We start from the raw sequence: 16,370 nt of genomic DNA, 5'->3' as shown, positions 1-16,370 counted from the left end.
ATCTGTCGCGGATGAGTGGAGAAATACACTTCATTCGTAGGAGAGAAGCAGCACTATGTTTTATTTAGGTAAAACAGTGACTTAACAAAGTGCAATTGTAAATAAGGCAATTATTTAATGAGGTTTGATGACAAGGTTCTCTCAGTTATTTACTTTACTGACAAGGTCAACTGAAAGTGTCAGGGAGACCCTCCTGTTGAGTCATGAGGTTCAGAAAGGACCCCCCTTGCTCTCCAAACTACTTCAGAGAGGAATCTAGCTGCAGCTGGATCCAGTCCTAGTCCCAGACTTGGTCAATGGTTTATTTCTAAGAATTATGTGTAAAGTGTGCAAGGAGACTTAGCCAGCGGTTTATGTCTAAGGGATTATGCGCACAATCAAACAAATATACAACCTAGCAAAGTTTTGCAAAGTTTGCAAAATTTCAGCTTGCTGTTAATCACTTACTCAGGATCTGTCACGGGTAAGGAATCTCTTGACCTCGCAGAGTAACTCTGAGAGGCGTCTGTGCTCAAGAGGAGTTGCCACAGGGCAGCCTGCTGCCGTGCAGGAGCGCTGGATGGGCTCTGGGCTGCTCCCTATCTTTGGGAGGGGGAGATGCTTGACTCATAGTCATATTTGGATGCTAGACATGCCTTAGCTGGCACATGCTCAATTAGCCCCTGCCTACGTGCTGTTCACCAAGAGGCCAGGTTAAGGGGGAGACAGCACCTGCGGCGGGGGGGGGGGGGGGGAAGGGAAGGAGCACACCGTTACAGTATCTAAGGGGCCATTATAGTTAATGGAGCGCAGGGCAATACAGTCACTGTCAACCGTGGCCAAGTGAGATACCTAAGTTCTACTGAAATGATTTGAGGTGGCTATGTTTAAGGAACTGAATGCTGCCTTTGTAATTCATTATCTGAATAGCTCTCTAGACACTGTTTTTATATTGATTAGAGCCCAATTTAGTTTCCAGTAGTAATCATAAGGCAGGAAAGGGATGGTCAGATCTGGCATAGAGAGGCAGGCAAGGCATGTGAGGAGTTAAATAGATTTAATGAAGATTTAATGAAGGACTTGCACTCCAAACTGCACAGGGAGCCCCAGGAACTGCATAGAGAAGACCACTGATGGGAGGCTGCTGGATGCATGGGTCGGATGCCCATGTGGGACTCACTCTGTTGTATCCTAAGGGCCCCTTAAATCTCCTAGAACTATTTCCTTATCTCAGCTGTGCTAACCTTGGGTAGCTACTGGCTGTGAAGCAGCTAGACATTGTTGACAAAATGGAATATGCATGGCTGATCTTGATGGGTTTTTGGTCAGTGTGTAGAGAGCACACTCTGGGGCTGCTATCACATACTCTGCCAGTCACCTAACTCCTCAACAGATCTTCCGCAGATGTTCTCACTACAGCAACATAGATGTCTATTATTATTTTGTGCACCCCAGGGTATCCCAGGGATCTTACAGGGTTGGTAGATATGACTCCAGATCTATGTAAAACTTGTGCCCTTCCGGAATGACAACTAGAGGACAGCCAAGGTATACAAAGTCATCTCAGGTGGCACTAAGCACCCATGAATGTGTGACTGATTCAAGTGCTCAAGCTTCCTTGACGATGCTGGAAGCAGAGCCACCTTGTGCTCTCATTTAGGTTTTAAACTTGGAGCTGAATCCAATCCAGAAAGTTAGGTGAGACAAATCCCAACCTGCTGTGATGAGCTGCAGTCCTACTATCTATTGGTAATTTTAGAGATAAGCACAAAGTAAAACTTATACTCCAAGTGGAATTTTCATAAAATAGCTTGCCAGTCAGGAATCAGATAAAGGTTTTACTGAACAGAACCCATGCTGGGCTGAGTCTATGCCATTAGTATGGATCTGTCTCTGTTTCAGTATTAGATGCAATTTCTCCAAGTCTCACGATATAGAGTCCATAGTCATTATTTAGAGAATGTAGGTTAGAGCTCTTCTGCAACAGAAAACTGGCTCTTTCCCCAAATAAAAAAATGCAACAGTACTGTGGTTTTGTCTGTTTGGAGCCAATTGACCTGGATGCAAGGATGAACTATGCCTATCTCCTGTTCTGTTTTCATGGCCCAATACTCCAAAACTAGGTCAGCAGGCCTTGCACCTTCACTTGCCTCATATTGTCCCCTGCACTTTCATGCAGCACAGACACTCACCATGTGGAAGCATAAATATCACAGGCTGTAAGGAAATTCTTGGCTGTGTTATAAAGAAATATGAACTATTAGATAAATCTTTAAAACTATGACAGTATTTCCAGTCTAGTGAAGAGCTACAGGAAGGCAGGAGGACCTCAGAACCTTGTGTTTGGAAATGCAGGAATCTTGCTTGTAGCTGATAGGGACACAAATGCAGTTATATCCCAGGGAGATGTAACCAAAGTCCCTGACAGTTTCATTCAAAGTAAATAAATAAACAATAAACCCTTAAAAGCAGCCTATATTAAGATCTGTGAGAACTGAGGATGTCACATGCAGTTGTGGAACAGATAAGTTGTAGTGAATAGCACACATGATGCACTGGCAGAAGCCCTGGGTACACAGATACAAAAGCCTGTGGAGTAGGTACCAGTCCAGGGATCGCTCCAAATGCTAAGCAGTATTGGCATGGCCAGGTTTGAAAAAACAGGCCTAGCCATGAACAGAGTTAACATATGACACTGTGACATATTTAGCATGAAAACCACAGATCATCTCTCTGGGTAAATGAATTTAGTGTGCAGATGTAAGCAAAGGCAATAGAGGTGTAGCTACTGACACCTAAAATAGACAAAGCACCCAAGCAACTGTGTGTTCATTCATATACAAATTAACAGACAGTGATGACAGCAGAATTTGTAAGAATAGGAAGGGATGCCTGTCCTACAAAAGTTTTTTTTTTTTTAAAAAAAGTAATTTTCTTTACAGTGATGAGGATTAGAACCTGCAGTTTATTTGGAGTATTTATTTCAACCTTATGTAAGAAGATGGGCTTGTATCATTCCACTGCAAAGACAATCTTTCCTTCTGCTATTACTCTTTTCCGGGAGGACTGAATCAGCTTCCTAAGCATAGGCATCTTGTAGATTTTTATATTCTGGAGTGCCTGAGACCTCCCCTTCGGTAGGCAGATATGACACAGAAACTATGGAAGAAACACTTCCTGGTGGCATGGCATCTGGAGGCCAGGTGGAATACACAAGGTCATTAAAACATTAGGCATGTAGCTTTAACTGGGCACATGAATCTCACCTTAGGTGTCAGATATTGCCTGGAACTGGAACTCATTATAAACAGAACAACATTTCGCTTATTTTGTCAAATCCATTGAAATATGGTATATTAGACATGTCTTTTTGTTCCTTGCAGCATCTCTGAGTCAAATGAGTAACTTCGTTGTGCGTGAGCCTAATATTTCATCAAAAAAGAAAGAGCATTTGAAGACAATGGGTAGAAAAGTGATCTCTCTTGAGAGTAAAAGTGACTACGTATATCCTTCAGGCTTTTCATTTACCAGCTTTATGATGGTTACAACTCTGAATTAGTACCTCCTAAATCTTAATCTTAGATCCTTTCCTTCTAACTCTTATATTCATATTCTGTCTATAAGAGACTATCTTAATGGAGAACAGTGATGGACTGAGGGACCTTGAAGACAGTCTGTGTAACACTGAAAATTTTTTTCAAAGCTCCTTTAACCTCCCGGTTCCTCAGACAATAAATGAAGGGATTGAGCATGGGAGTTGCAATACTGTACACAATTGATACCAGCTTGTTTAAGTCAAAAGGGTGGATTCTCTTGGGCCGTGCGTACATGAACAAAGTGGCTGAAAAGAAGACAGTGACAACAGTGAGGTGAGAAACACAGGTGGAGAAGGCTTTCTTCCTGCCCTCGATTGTGGGAATGTGCAGGATGGTGCTGATGATGTATATATAGGAGATGATAGTGACAGAGAGCGGAATCAGCAAGATAAGCAAGGCCAGAATGAAATCTACTATTTCAGCCACTGTCATGTCAGCACATGACATATTCAGCAAGGGGCTGATGTCACAGAAGAAGTGGTTGATGACATTAGAACCACAGAAAGACAGCCGAGAGATGAAAAATATTTTCAGCATGGAGGCCAGGAAGCCAGTGAGCCAGGAGCATATAGCTAGTTGCATGCAGAGTCGGTGGTTCATGATAACCAGATAGCGCAGGGGGTTGCAGATGGCCACATAACGATCATAGGCCATGACTGCAAGAAGGACACACTCAGTGCAAATAAGGGAGCTGAAGAAGTAAAGCTGAGTCATGCAGCCTACAAAAGATATGTTCTTGCTTTCAACCAGAAAATTCAGGAGCAGCCTGGGGACAGTGACTGAGATGTACCAAGCCTCCAAGAAGGAGAGGTTGCTGAGAAAGAAATACATGGGCTTGTGAAGGTTACAGTTCATCTTTATCAGGATAATGATGAGTATATTTGCCAAGATTGTCAGCATGTAGGCCACTAGGAATATCACAAAGAGCAACATCTGAAGCTCCATAATTGTCGGGAATCCCAAGAGGATGAATTCCTGGAAATTTGTGCTGTTTTCCTGCTTCATGGCAAGGGGCATAGCATCAAGCTTCAGAGGAAAAGTAAAGAGAATAAAAGAGAATGTGTAAGATTTCTCAAAACAAAGAAATGGACAAACTGCAGAAGAAGAAAAAAATATATAGTAGGTTAAAAAGAAAGGAAAAATGAGAAAGAATGATAAAAAGAAAAAAAAACATGAGAGGGAGAAAAAAGAAGAACATTATTACATTCAGATTATATACTGTTTTGAAGACATACAAACACACATAGGAAGGTATTTTGATATATGGTTCATAAATAGAAAACTAGGTTATTGCTGAAATGCATAGGAGTCAGGCATCTAAAGAGAGATCAGGCTCTTTGGGGGGTATGTACTACAGAAATCCATGTTTTAAAATAAGCCATTATATTTTGCATTTTCTAGGTAGTTTTTTTGAAGGGACACATAACAGCTGGATGCCCAGGTCTCTCTGAGTTTTAAGACATTTTGGATATTCAGAATGCATCTGCGTGACTTAGGTAACTGGGCTCAGTTTTGCAAAGTCAAGACATTCCCATGCCGTCTGCAGAGCAGAGTTCAGTCCCACTATATTTTCCTCGCATATAAAGCCTGAGATATTTACCAAAAGAGATATGTACTTCCAGAGAACAATATGTATCATTCTAAATAGAGCTCTTGGAGAAGATGTAGAACTTTTTGAAAGAATGTATTTTCTCAGTCTGTGTCTCTTTCCCCTTGACACACGCAATTTTCTCTTTCCATTTCTACATCTACCAACCTTTTACATAATTTTACTTGAGCCTATTTTCACATATAATTCTCAATATCTACAAATCAAGCTGAAAAGATAAAAAAAACAACTACCAAAGTGGAGAGTGCATACTTCTCTCCTTTAACTGCACCATCCTCTCATCTCTCTAAGATAAGAAAAGCATTTTTATCTTGATTTAAAGTTCTACTCATGTAATATTGCATGTTATGTTAAACAAACAAACAAACAGAACCCCCTCACACGCAAATAACATTAGAAAAAAAGAACATGATAAAACAGGTTTTCTTTTCTGTAATGGAAGATTTTTTTCTCTACATAACATATTTCTTTGACACAGGAACTCCAGTCTAGAAATTATTCACTTAAAACCTTTTGTAGCTTCAGAAGCAGTAATATAAACCATGATTGAAGACTTATAACCTGTAAACTCATATAGCTTTATAACCATATTGCTATAAGTTTTTATTACCATGAGGAATACCACATACCAGAAAATCAGAAAATTAATTCTGGAATCTTCCACGGGGGGTGGGGGGGAAGTAAAACTTGGTAAAACAGAAATGAAGAGAACATGAATTGCAGCATTTTCTGTTAGTCAGTACAAAATATATTATTAACCATTCTTTTTTCTCTATGCTACATGTTTTCAGTCCTTCATATCCTGGCCAACATTAGTTCTATCTACAAAACTGGGGATATGTAAGTGTTTTAAATTTCAAAATATGCATCTTACGCTTCAGCAAATTCTCTAAGTAAATAATTGCAAGAGAGTAATAATGATTCTCCTACGTTGCTTGCGTTTTTGTCTCTCTTGAACTGGAGTATATAGCTGAACTGCCTCAAAATGAAAAGACTGTTTTGAAAAGCTAGAATTTGTCTGCTGAAATTTAGATAGGTGCAGTTTAGTTATCTAATACACAACTGAGTTTGTTATCTTTATGGAGAATAGAGACATATACAAGCAGTTACAAGTATGATTGCTCTCATCTAAAGAAAAAGGTCTAAAATAGCTCAGCTGGATCATTATAGCCGTGTCTATTTCTCTTTTGCTTGACTCTGAAGTGAATGTCAACAGTCAGCTCAGATGTCTAAATCTGTTGCTCATTGTAGGTCAGCTATGCTGTAAACGTTCAAATGTCAGTGGATTAATTCCTTCATGGAGGGAGGTTACTATCCTACAAAAGTTCCTGAAGAAGGATAACAGTGAAAAGTTTTCTTCTCTTCTTACCTTCACACCAGTTCTGCAGTTCTCTGGTCACACTCACAGACTGTTTAATTAAAACTACATAACCCAAATCCAGTAGCTGTAGTAGTTCTGAAAAGCACGCAGATGTGGTTGCTTCTTAGCTGTTTGTAAAAAAGTAGTGCAGTCTAAGATAATTACTCATGGGATCTCAGTGTTTACTTTGTATAACTGATGTACCCAAGAAGGAAATTCATGACGGTTTGGCCAGGCCAAAATGCTAGTTTGTTCTAATTAATGTTCACCATAGGTAGCATGGATAACCACAAATAGTTTCTCTGGCCTGCAAATTCCTCAAGCACTGTATGATCAGTCTGTGTTCCTTCATACTCCTTCACAGGCTATACAGTATATAACACCAGGTTATAAAATCATCACTCAGACAAGTTTATTACAAGTCTGTCATTATTTGGGCATTTGAAACAGAAAAAAATACCAAGGAAAAGGAATTCCTCAGAACCACATGGAGTCCATGGAGCCCATGGTGCCTTCTGATGTGAACATAACCAGTCATCAGGCTATAACTGTGCAGGATGGATGTCAAAGATGAATCCCAGAAGACAAGGGATATAAAAGGTCTGGAGGAAATCTAGTAATCAATGGAGTGAGCTGGATGCATCCAGAAGTTAATTCTGTACATGTATTAGAGTTATTTGACAACCTTCCTGAAATTTAAAATCTGAGTTCTTAATATTCATTTAAAATTCCACAGACACATTTATGGGTTATATTCTTCAGATTTGAGATGAAGATCTATTTTGTTTACTCAGAGAATGAAATTCATACAGTCTATAAAAAAGCTGGGTTTAGTGTGGTTTTTGTGTGCCTGTAAATTAGTCATCCAGGCTTCCCTCATCAATGGAGAGAATCAGGATCACCAGGGAATGTTTCATTCCACCTATCACTGATATGTCATCTGAGGATGGGATCAGTCAATCTCTGGAGGTACCTATTCTTCTCCTTAATTGTAGAAATAATCTAGACAATTAGCTTAGATTAGTTACCCAGTTTTATGATGGCTATATTAGGTGAGATGACTCCTATCCTTAGCAGAAGTTTAATGCCTCTGGATTTGGCAAGAAAAGTAAATTTTATCAAAGACCAGATTAGGCAATTAAAGTACGTGACTACAGTAGCTCAAAGTCACCTGGGAGTGCAAGTCACTCTAGCCTAAGCATAAAGATCATAAAGATTCTACTAAATCTAACCTTTGTGGATGGATGCCATCTTGCCTGTAGACATCTACATATAAGCTAGTCAGCTGGGCTCCCTGATAAATAATAGAGAAAAACAGGAATCACTAACAAAACTCATCTGCTGCGAAACCAAGATGCCATCTGTAGGATGAAAGAAGTTACATCCTAGTAGTGTCTGTTTTTGTGTGTTGACTGCAGAGAGTCTAGGAACTCAGCTCAGATAAGTACATAGCCCAAGACATTTAGCTGTAAAATACAGGTATAGAAAATGTTGAAACTGCCTTTGTGGACTGAGTATACTTGGGAGAAAACTGAGGTTGTTTTGCCATTGTGAACTGACCCGAGATAGCTCAGAACTAACATCCTTCAGAATGGAGCAGTGGAGGCCACAATATAAATTGTGTGTCCCAAAGCCAGCATAATTATTTTCTGCATGTGATCTTTTAATTATTCGAAACTGTGAAAAATAATGATTATGTGCCATACTCCAGTCATGTTGTTATAGCACAATACGGATGGTATGTATTATGATGTCGGGGGAGGGGTATGAAGTCATGTGTTTTCCTGGAATAAAGGTTCAAATTTGTTTTTGTCCACATATATTTTAAATTATTTCTACTTTTGAACGAGTAACAGTGCTAGTCACTGCTATTCTAAACTGCTTTTAATTATTTCTCTTCTGCTTTCTGTCTCCTACCAATAGAATATAGGAGTGAGCCTCTCCTCGCTTCATTGTAGGCATGTAGAACATAGAAATCTATACCTAACCTCATGCTCTGTTTCTTTTAATAGTTAAAGGGGAGGAATTAGCATTTATAGTGCTTAGTCATATCATTTTCAGTTCTATCATTTTCAGGTAGACAAATGAAGTAGGTCACATGAAGACTCTCTAGAGTTCTCTAATTTTCTCTATCAAGAATAAATGTAGTCTAGATGAATAGCTCACCGTGTAAAGTTAGGCGTAAGAACCTTACTTTGAGTTACTGACTGATCCTAGGTTACTGGGGTCTAACAGCAAATACCAAAAGGCAGCAGATAACACAAGGTCCTCTTTCGCAATCCAATCTTTCCTTCATTATTTGTGATCCACTCTAAAATCAGTTGCTACTCATTTAATTACTGGGATGTTATTCATCTCACTTAATTGCATACTTTTGATACAATCTGAATGGAACATATTGGCACCAACAGAACATATTCATCTTACATAAGACTGGAATAATTCTTGGGAGGCATCTCTCTTTTCCTCCGATAAATGTGGAGAAAGTCTCAATAAGTCTGCTATCTTAGGCAGCCATTAGCTCTGATGAATTTAGGCCGCTAGACCCTGAAGAGGAAATCAAACCTCTACTTGCATTTTCTTTAAAGTTTCATCAGAATGAAGGCATCTAAATTTAGGTGTTAACCAAGTTGTTTGTTTAGACTTCCTTTATAATAAATGGAGAGAAATAAGAACCTTGTAAGACGTACAACTTTTAAAGGTCCCCCCCACACACATAATTCAATTAACTATGTCCTAGAAACAGCTATTTCTCTCCTGTGACTACAACAGGTACCTTAAAGACTAATGATGTTGCAGATGTGTGCATTACAGCTAGGGCAAATAACTCTTATCCCAAATGCCTATATTCTAGAAGAATCTCCCCATTAGAAATCGAGGCAGTCACTTGCTTCCTCGTCAGAAGTCCCAGTACTGCAATGTTAGAGAATAAATGGTTTCTGTGAGTTTCTTGCTGCTTCCCCATTACTCAGGAAACAATGCTCCCACACAGCCTAAATTGGGTGGAGGCCCACACTTTGGCCCTGAGCACAGCTACTGATGCATGGTTGGCATACAGAAATGATTTGCTGTGCTGATACTGATTGAGGTGTGTGAGAAGAGATGAAGCAGAGGAGGAAGAGAACAAGAGCTGATGAAGTGGAAGGCTCAAAAGAACCACAGGTGAGTGCTATGTCTATATGCTGTAGTTCCCATGCTGTAGCTAGGAACTAATGCAGGTGGCAAGAGCTGAAACAGGTGATCAAGAGCATCTGGACAGGGAATGCTACAAAGTATTGTCAGAGAGTTGTCACAAAGGAAGATCTGGCAGAATCACAGTTGCAAACACCCACAGGAAGGATGGGGAAGAGAGCCTGACATAGAGAAGGCAGAGAAAGGGACTGAGACGTTGGACAGAAGAGAGAACAGCAGAGGTAAGAGACACAGAAGAAAACCCAAGGAACTAAGAACAAAAAGAAGAGAGAAGAGAGAGAGAGAGAGAGGAAGAGGGGAAGAGAGAGGGGGGAGGAGAGGAGAGTGAGGAGGAGGGGGGAGCAAGGAGGAGGGGGGAGCAAGGGAGGGGGGCAAGGAGGAGGGGGGAGTGAGGGCAGAGCAAGGGAGAGGGTGGGAAGGGAGAAGGGGAGGGAGGGAGAGGGAAGAGGGGAAGGAGGGGGGAGAGGGTTGGAGAGAGAGGGTAATTCTTGGATTCTAAAACAGAGCAAGTTCATGTTCAAGCCTGGTTTGCCCCAGGGATGGACTATAGAAGGTTATAAAGGATGGGCCACACAAGGAATACATGTGCTGCAGACAGCTTCCTGACAAAGGTTAGTGGGGCAGTGTGGCTGAAGCAACCTAATGAATTGAGTTAGTATAGTGAAGCCAAAGTAATAAAAACAGTTAAGGTGAACAGGACAAGCTAGACTGAATTTTGTGAAGTAGAATAGCTGACAGAAATTTTTCAGTATGAATAGACCCATTTGAATCATATTAGAATGCATAGACCAGGCTCAAATAATGAGATAATACCAGCAAACTAGGCAAGGGCAGTGCTGTAACACTGTTTTTTAAGCCTTTCCTCTCTGCAGGACTTAATCCTCTGCTGCTGTCCAATTTCTTAGCCATACTGTCTCTGCACTATTGTAAAACCAGTTTAACATGTGACAACTGACACATCAGGAGGCATGGCAGGGCAAGCCTCTCACTCTCACTGTTTAGTAGAAGTGAACAAAGACCCCTCCCACAGGTTCTACAGTCCCAGTTTACTGCAATGTCCTCTCTGATGGCTGACTAATCTCCTCTGTCTGTGGCTGCTCATTCTAGGCAGCTTCCCTGTCCAGTGTGTATGGGGACTGGACGCAAATTTCTCACCACCATCAGAACAAGGAATGAACACATGATGCACAGAGAAGACCTGTGTCAGTCACTGGGAATAAGGAGTAACCAAATACTCTGCCTTAGGAGCTGGGATTGTATGAAGGTATGAAAATTTGGCTAATCTTGAAAAATCAGAGCTCCATCCAAATTACTTCCTTGTGCTAAGGTTAAACCTGGTCAGGATAGAAGGTTAATGGTAGTGGACCATGGCAAACTGGACTGTGTCTACATTGACAGAATAGATTGCACTATTATTGCAGGGTGGCTGAATCAGCCTTAAGCATCAGATGAGCATGAATGGAGATGGCTGCGATACACTATCAACTCAGGTGGAAGAGACGGGATTAGTAAATTAAGGTGGATCAAACAGGCTGACATGCTAGGATAGTCTGGGTGGAATGGGCCAGGCTAGAGAGAAAGTATAGTGGTATAGGTCAGACACAGGGCCATGATGGATGGCACAGGGCAGGTGATGTTGGTCAGCATAACTGGAACATTAGGTTAGATTTAACTGAGTAATACAAGAAGTGGTGCAATATGGCTGGACCATGCCAAGAGTAAAATAGAGTAAGATGACCTTTATGATAACTGTTACTTGCTGCCAACTGACTTCAGGACTCAGGACCACCTTCAGACCTGCTTAACTCACAACATCCAGTCCAAAAGAAAGCTTGATGCTGCATATGACTAATTACTAGGACGTAGCATGAGTTCTTCATGGACCATGTAAGCCTCTCTTACACGGTGTATATTCTCTGTCTTGCAGTGGAAGCTCTCGTTCTCCACAGTAACAGCCTGTAACACATTTTATGTTCTGGAAACAGACTTCCATCACATCAGCAGCAAACTGAAAACTGGCATGGACTATATATGGGTAATTAAATTAGACTAATCTTACAGCTTCTGGTCTCTACAGGGCTTATCTCTCCTTCCATCTGAATTCCTGGCCATACCCTGTGATGCCTTCAAAGCTGCTTAGCTTTAACATCAGTTACTATAGGAGGTTGATCACTGTGAGTCATTCTCCTCTGGTATTTAACAAGTGGAACTGAATTATGCAGTCTGCATGAAGGATGATACTGGAGCTGCCACCAGTAAAGGAAACTCCAGTGCTTTGACTGAAATCTCAGTTTATACTAGAGAGAGATTTTAGAAACCAGCTTCTGAGGATAGGTGATGTGATCTATTCATACTGACTTCCTTTTCTGAAGTAATCTGCCCATGGGGGAAAGAGTAGATGGTTAATATACATGTATTGTATCTCTCCTGTTTCTTTTAGCATGCATTATCAAAGCAATGCAGCAGAGCCAGATTGAAGCAGAGGGTTAATACAGAAAAATGAAAAATAATTGTAATAATGCAGCAAAATGGAAAGGGTTAGCATATATGGAGCAGGTGACAGTCATGGGTCAGTACTGATGAACTGAGAACATTCCTGTGCTAGAGGAGAGCAGAGGTATGGGCTGACTTGTATGGCTTCTCCTCCCTGCAATACTCAGCCTATTGCTGCCATTTGAATTTTCAGCCATAGGTTGTGCCAGGTTCAGTCCTGCCTGACTTACGATACCCATGATAGGAACTACAGCAGTCGAAGCTTTTCATTCTGCTGTTGAGAAGTGGTCTTTATTGCAAAAGAATTATATAACTGAATTTTGATCCCTTCTTCCCCCCTCCCCCCCGCCAAACCAAATCAGCCACTCTGGCAGCTGGCCCTTCTCACTGCCTCATCTGCAGTCAGCATCTCCAGCTGCTGCCTGTAGGAACTGAAGATAAATTTTCCTTCTTTGCTGGAGGAAGGATAGGAAACAATACGGACAGTACTGTATTGTGGATGGACAGCAAATAAGGACGAGGAGCGTTCCTCAGTTCTCTCCAACTTCCATGATAATATCGGGGATCACAGCAACAAAGGACTTTTCTATTGGGTGTTAAAAGGAAACTGAAATTGCTACACTTGAACAGTCTCCCTGCTTTGGCTTAATTTGCTCATAGTGATAAGTAGAGAGTATGTATAAGTAGATTAGATCAGATACCTCTGTACATTACTGTGCAGGTTGGATGATGATGGTGTGAAACTGAAGCTGAACTGTTTTTCAGGGACTGCTTTAGCATGAATAAAATAGGCCAGAACAATTAAATAAATAAAAAAATATGATATTACCTCTCCTATTTTTATGTTCCCTTTTAAGTTGAGCAGCCCTTAACCAGATGTTCTTACATACACACATAGAGCCTCTCTAAGCTCTCCAGTTTGAAGCAGCATTTCTGACAACTGGAATATCTCCCAGATATTCTTTGCATATGTTAGAATTACAGGCTGTCTCCTGTAATCTGCTGATCTGGGGACTGCTGACAAACAGCAGCAAGGTGGCAACCAAGTCTGGTCAAAGCTGCAAACAGACAAAATAAATCCGATATGGTGTCCCCTTAACTAGAGGGCAAGGCAAGACAGTTCAAGTAGAGTTTTCAAAAATAGCTTAATGAAGCAGACTGAAAGTTAGTTTCTCCCTGCCTTGAACACCTTCAGGAATCCTTGCTTTCTGATACAAATATTCTTTTTCTTGCCTCAGTATGAACAGATATTAACACACTGAACATAAATTGTAAGTGAGAGCATAACATCAAATTGAAATGCCTAATCAGGATTTGGGGGAACTTATTACTGGCTGGATAGATCTATCTTTCTCCTTTGGCATTTATGTCACCACAATATCTCATGGTCCAAATTACATCTGTTTAATCAGAGCTAACTAGATGTTTGTCTTATTTGTATTTGTGGGGTAAGTGCTGAGGTGACTTTCACTGGAATGAAGGCCCTGATCCTTATAAATGTGACTGCATGACAGTGGAGCCAAAGCGCATGCTGAGTGTGGGCAGCAGATTTGATCTGGAATAAGAGATTGACTCCCCAGATAGCAAAACTTTAAGGAGATAAATTACTTTCAGCTGTGCTCAGTTCACAATTATTTCCTGCCCTAGTTCATTTTTTTTTAACCTGTGTTTGAGAGTTCCACATGATATTCTGGGACAGAACAATCTTTGCCACTGTGTGTGACACCAGATGAGGTCAGTAGAAGTGATTTATCACGGACTGACAAAATTAAATTCTTCAGGCCAGCTTTGCTGTCGTCTCATGCACGGTGAAAAGAACTCTACTATTTCATTGTAAATCTACTCCTGAGGAAAAATCTTGAGCAGCTGGAAAATCTGTCATATCCATGGCAACCACCTGCCACACAATCCAGGCTGCTTGCAGGGTTGGAGGAGAAAATTATTTTTTGTATCAGACTTAGCAGTACCATATCTGAACTCTGAGAGGAGAAAGAGACACAGATAACTTGTCCTTAGGGCTGAGCTCAAGCAGGGAAAGACTTCTCAGCTTGGGTTTCACAATACATTCAGAAAACTGACTTCCCTGTTCCTCTAATTGCTTTCAGAAAATATGTAGTTTAATAATCACTTGTAGCTGTGAAAATTGGCAATAATATCATAAATTCAAAGGGAAAGAGGACTCATGGTGCTGAATGAGTGGGTCAGTTCGTAACAGTTAATCAATGCCAGAGAACTACCTTAGCCTAAGATGGTACAGACCAGTTATGACCTATCTTATTGCTTTCTCTCATCTTCTGAAAATAATTGACTACGTGCAAGTGAACTACTGTGACTGGTTCCTGGCCAGTGCTGTCTTCTGAACAATATCCAAGAACTGGAAGAGTGCTAGTTCTCAGAAGACAATAACATGTCAAGGACACAGCAACACTGCAAAAGCAGAGACGATTTTGTTTCAGTGGACAGAAACAGTCAAGGGTGAATCTATAGTATAAATGTAGCCATTATAGCCAAATTAACATATGGTATAAATAAACTGATGTGGTCTCACGAGGGCAAACAGGAGCCAGAAGACTATGGTCTGTTAATTGCTGTTGTTCCTATGAAATGAGACACCAGGATGAAGTACTAAGGACTAAATCAGTTGATTTCACTTGAACCACGTGTCTCGTGGATAAAGCAAGCATTTCTACTGCCTATAAGGTGGGATCTGGTATGAGTTTGCAGTTTCCACCCTATTCTGCCCTTTGTTGTGCTTTTTTTCTCCCCCCCCCACATCCCAGGGAACTGGTTGCCACCTGAGTGACAGCCAGGCATTGAGATCTTGCAACTAGCAGTAGCCTTTGGCAGAGAACAATGACCACATCTTTCCCTCATGAAATTTCTATTCTGGAGTAGCCACTCTGGAGGCTGATATATCGCTCATCTCTATGATAGCCAACTGTGGCGCTTTCCAGGACACTGCTCCATTCTGTTCTTAAGGAGTCAAGTAACAGCTTGCTCTTCCCACCAACATGAGCAAAACCAGGCCTGCATTACCAAAAAAAAAAAAAAAAAGTCAACCTAAGCTTCCACTAGAAAATATAGCTCTTGGAAGCCTGAAGCCTGGGAGAGGTAAGTGGGCACCATGGTTGAAGAGGTTTCAAGCAGTGAGTTGCTATGGATGGACCAGGCCATTGGGCATATGTGTGAACCACATCAGGGCCAGTCTGCAAGTTACTCATTCCTGGCACTTAGCACAAGCCATCCCAAGAGAAAGCAACAGACTCCTTTAACTCTGTAAAGGCCCCATTCTACATCAACAGTTCTGGCAGCAGCAGATCACAGTTCCATACTGCTGGCAGTAATTTATAAGCTGCACCTGCAAACCTGCAAATTCAGTGGCTGAAAACTGAATTCCTGTTAACCAATGAAAGTAGTTTCAGATGCAATATGAGGAAAAAAGAAATATGGACAGGAAACCTGGGAAGGGAACCCTAAATATCTTAGGCCAGGGACCACACTGACTCTAGACTGGGCATTTCTGCTCAGGATTTTAATCTGCTTGACCATCAAAATTTCTTCTAGCCCCTGCCTTTCTCTGCCTAAAGGAAAGAGTAGAGGTTTCACGTGAGTAGATAAGTTGAACAGAGTGTATGTGCTATTGAATACACAGAACTTTACTTGTGAGAAGTGATCAGGGTCTTGAAAACATCCTCAGATGCTACCACAGAATGACAAAACAGGTAAGGTTGGAAAAGACCTGTGGAGACCAGCCCCCCCTACAGGTTGCTCAGGGCCTTGTCCAGTCAAATTTTCAGTATCTCCAAGGATGGAGATTCCACAAATTCTCCGAGCAACCTGTTTCAGTGTTTCACCACCCTCACAGTAGAAAAAGTTTTTTTTCTTATGTTTAAGTGGAATTTCCTGTACTTCAATTTGTGCAAACTGCCTCCTGTACTTTCACTGGATACTTTTGAGAACAGCCTGGCTTAATCTTCTTTTCTCCCTTCTCCCTCCCCCCCCCCCCCCCCAATTGGGTATTTACACAACTTGATAAGATCTCCCCCGGAGTCTTCACTTCTCAAAGCTAAACAATCTCAGTTCTCTCTGCCCCTCCTGGTATGACAGATGCTCCTGTTCCTTAATCCCTCCATCTTTGTGG

At 41.2% G+C, this 16,370-nt stretch overlaps 1 protein-coding gene across 1 annotated transcript; it reads right to left on the bottom strand.

The window, feature by feature from the left end:
- Window positions 1-3,611: 3,611 nt before the first annotated feature.
- On the bottom strand, window positions 3,612-4,580 carry LOC135330639 (olfactory receptor 6B1-like). The gene has a single exon (XM_064524858.1). The coding sequence runs from the start codon at window positions 4,578-4,580 to the stop codon at window positions 3,612-3,614; it is 969 nt and encodes a 322-aa protein (XP_064380928.1).
- Window positions 4,581-16,370: the final 11,790 nt, after the last annotated feature.

This window comes from Dromaius novaehollandiae, chromosome 22 (genome assembly GCF_036370855.1).
Source record: "Dromaius novaehollandiae isolate bDroNov1 chromosome 22, bDroNov1.hap1, whole genome shotgun sequence".
NCBI lineage: Eukaryota > Metazoa > Chordata > Aves > Casuariiformes > Dromaiidae > Dromaius > Dromaius novaehollandiae.
Note: the sequence above shows the minus strand (reverse complement) of the source record. Positions and strands in the feature narration are given on the sequence as shown.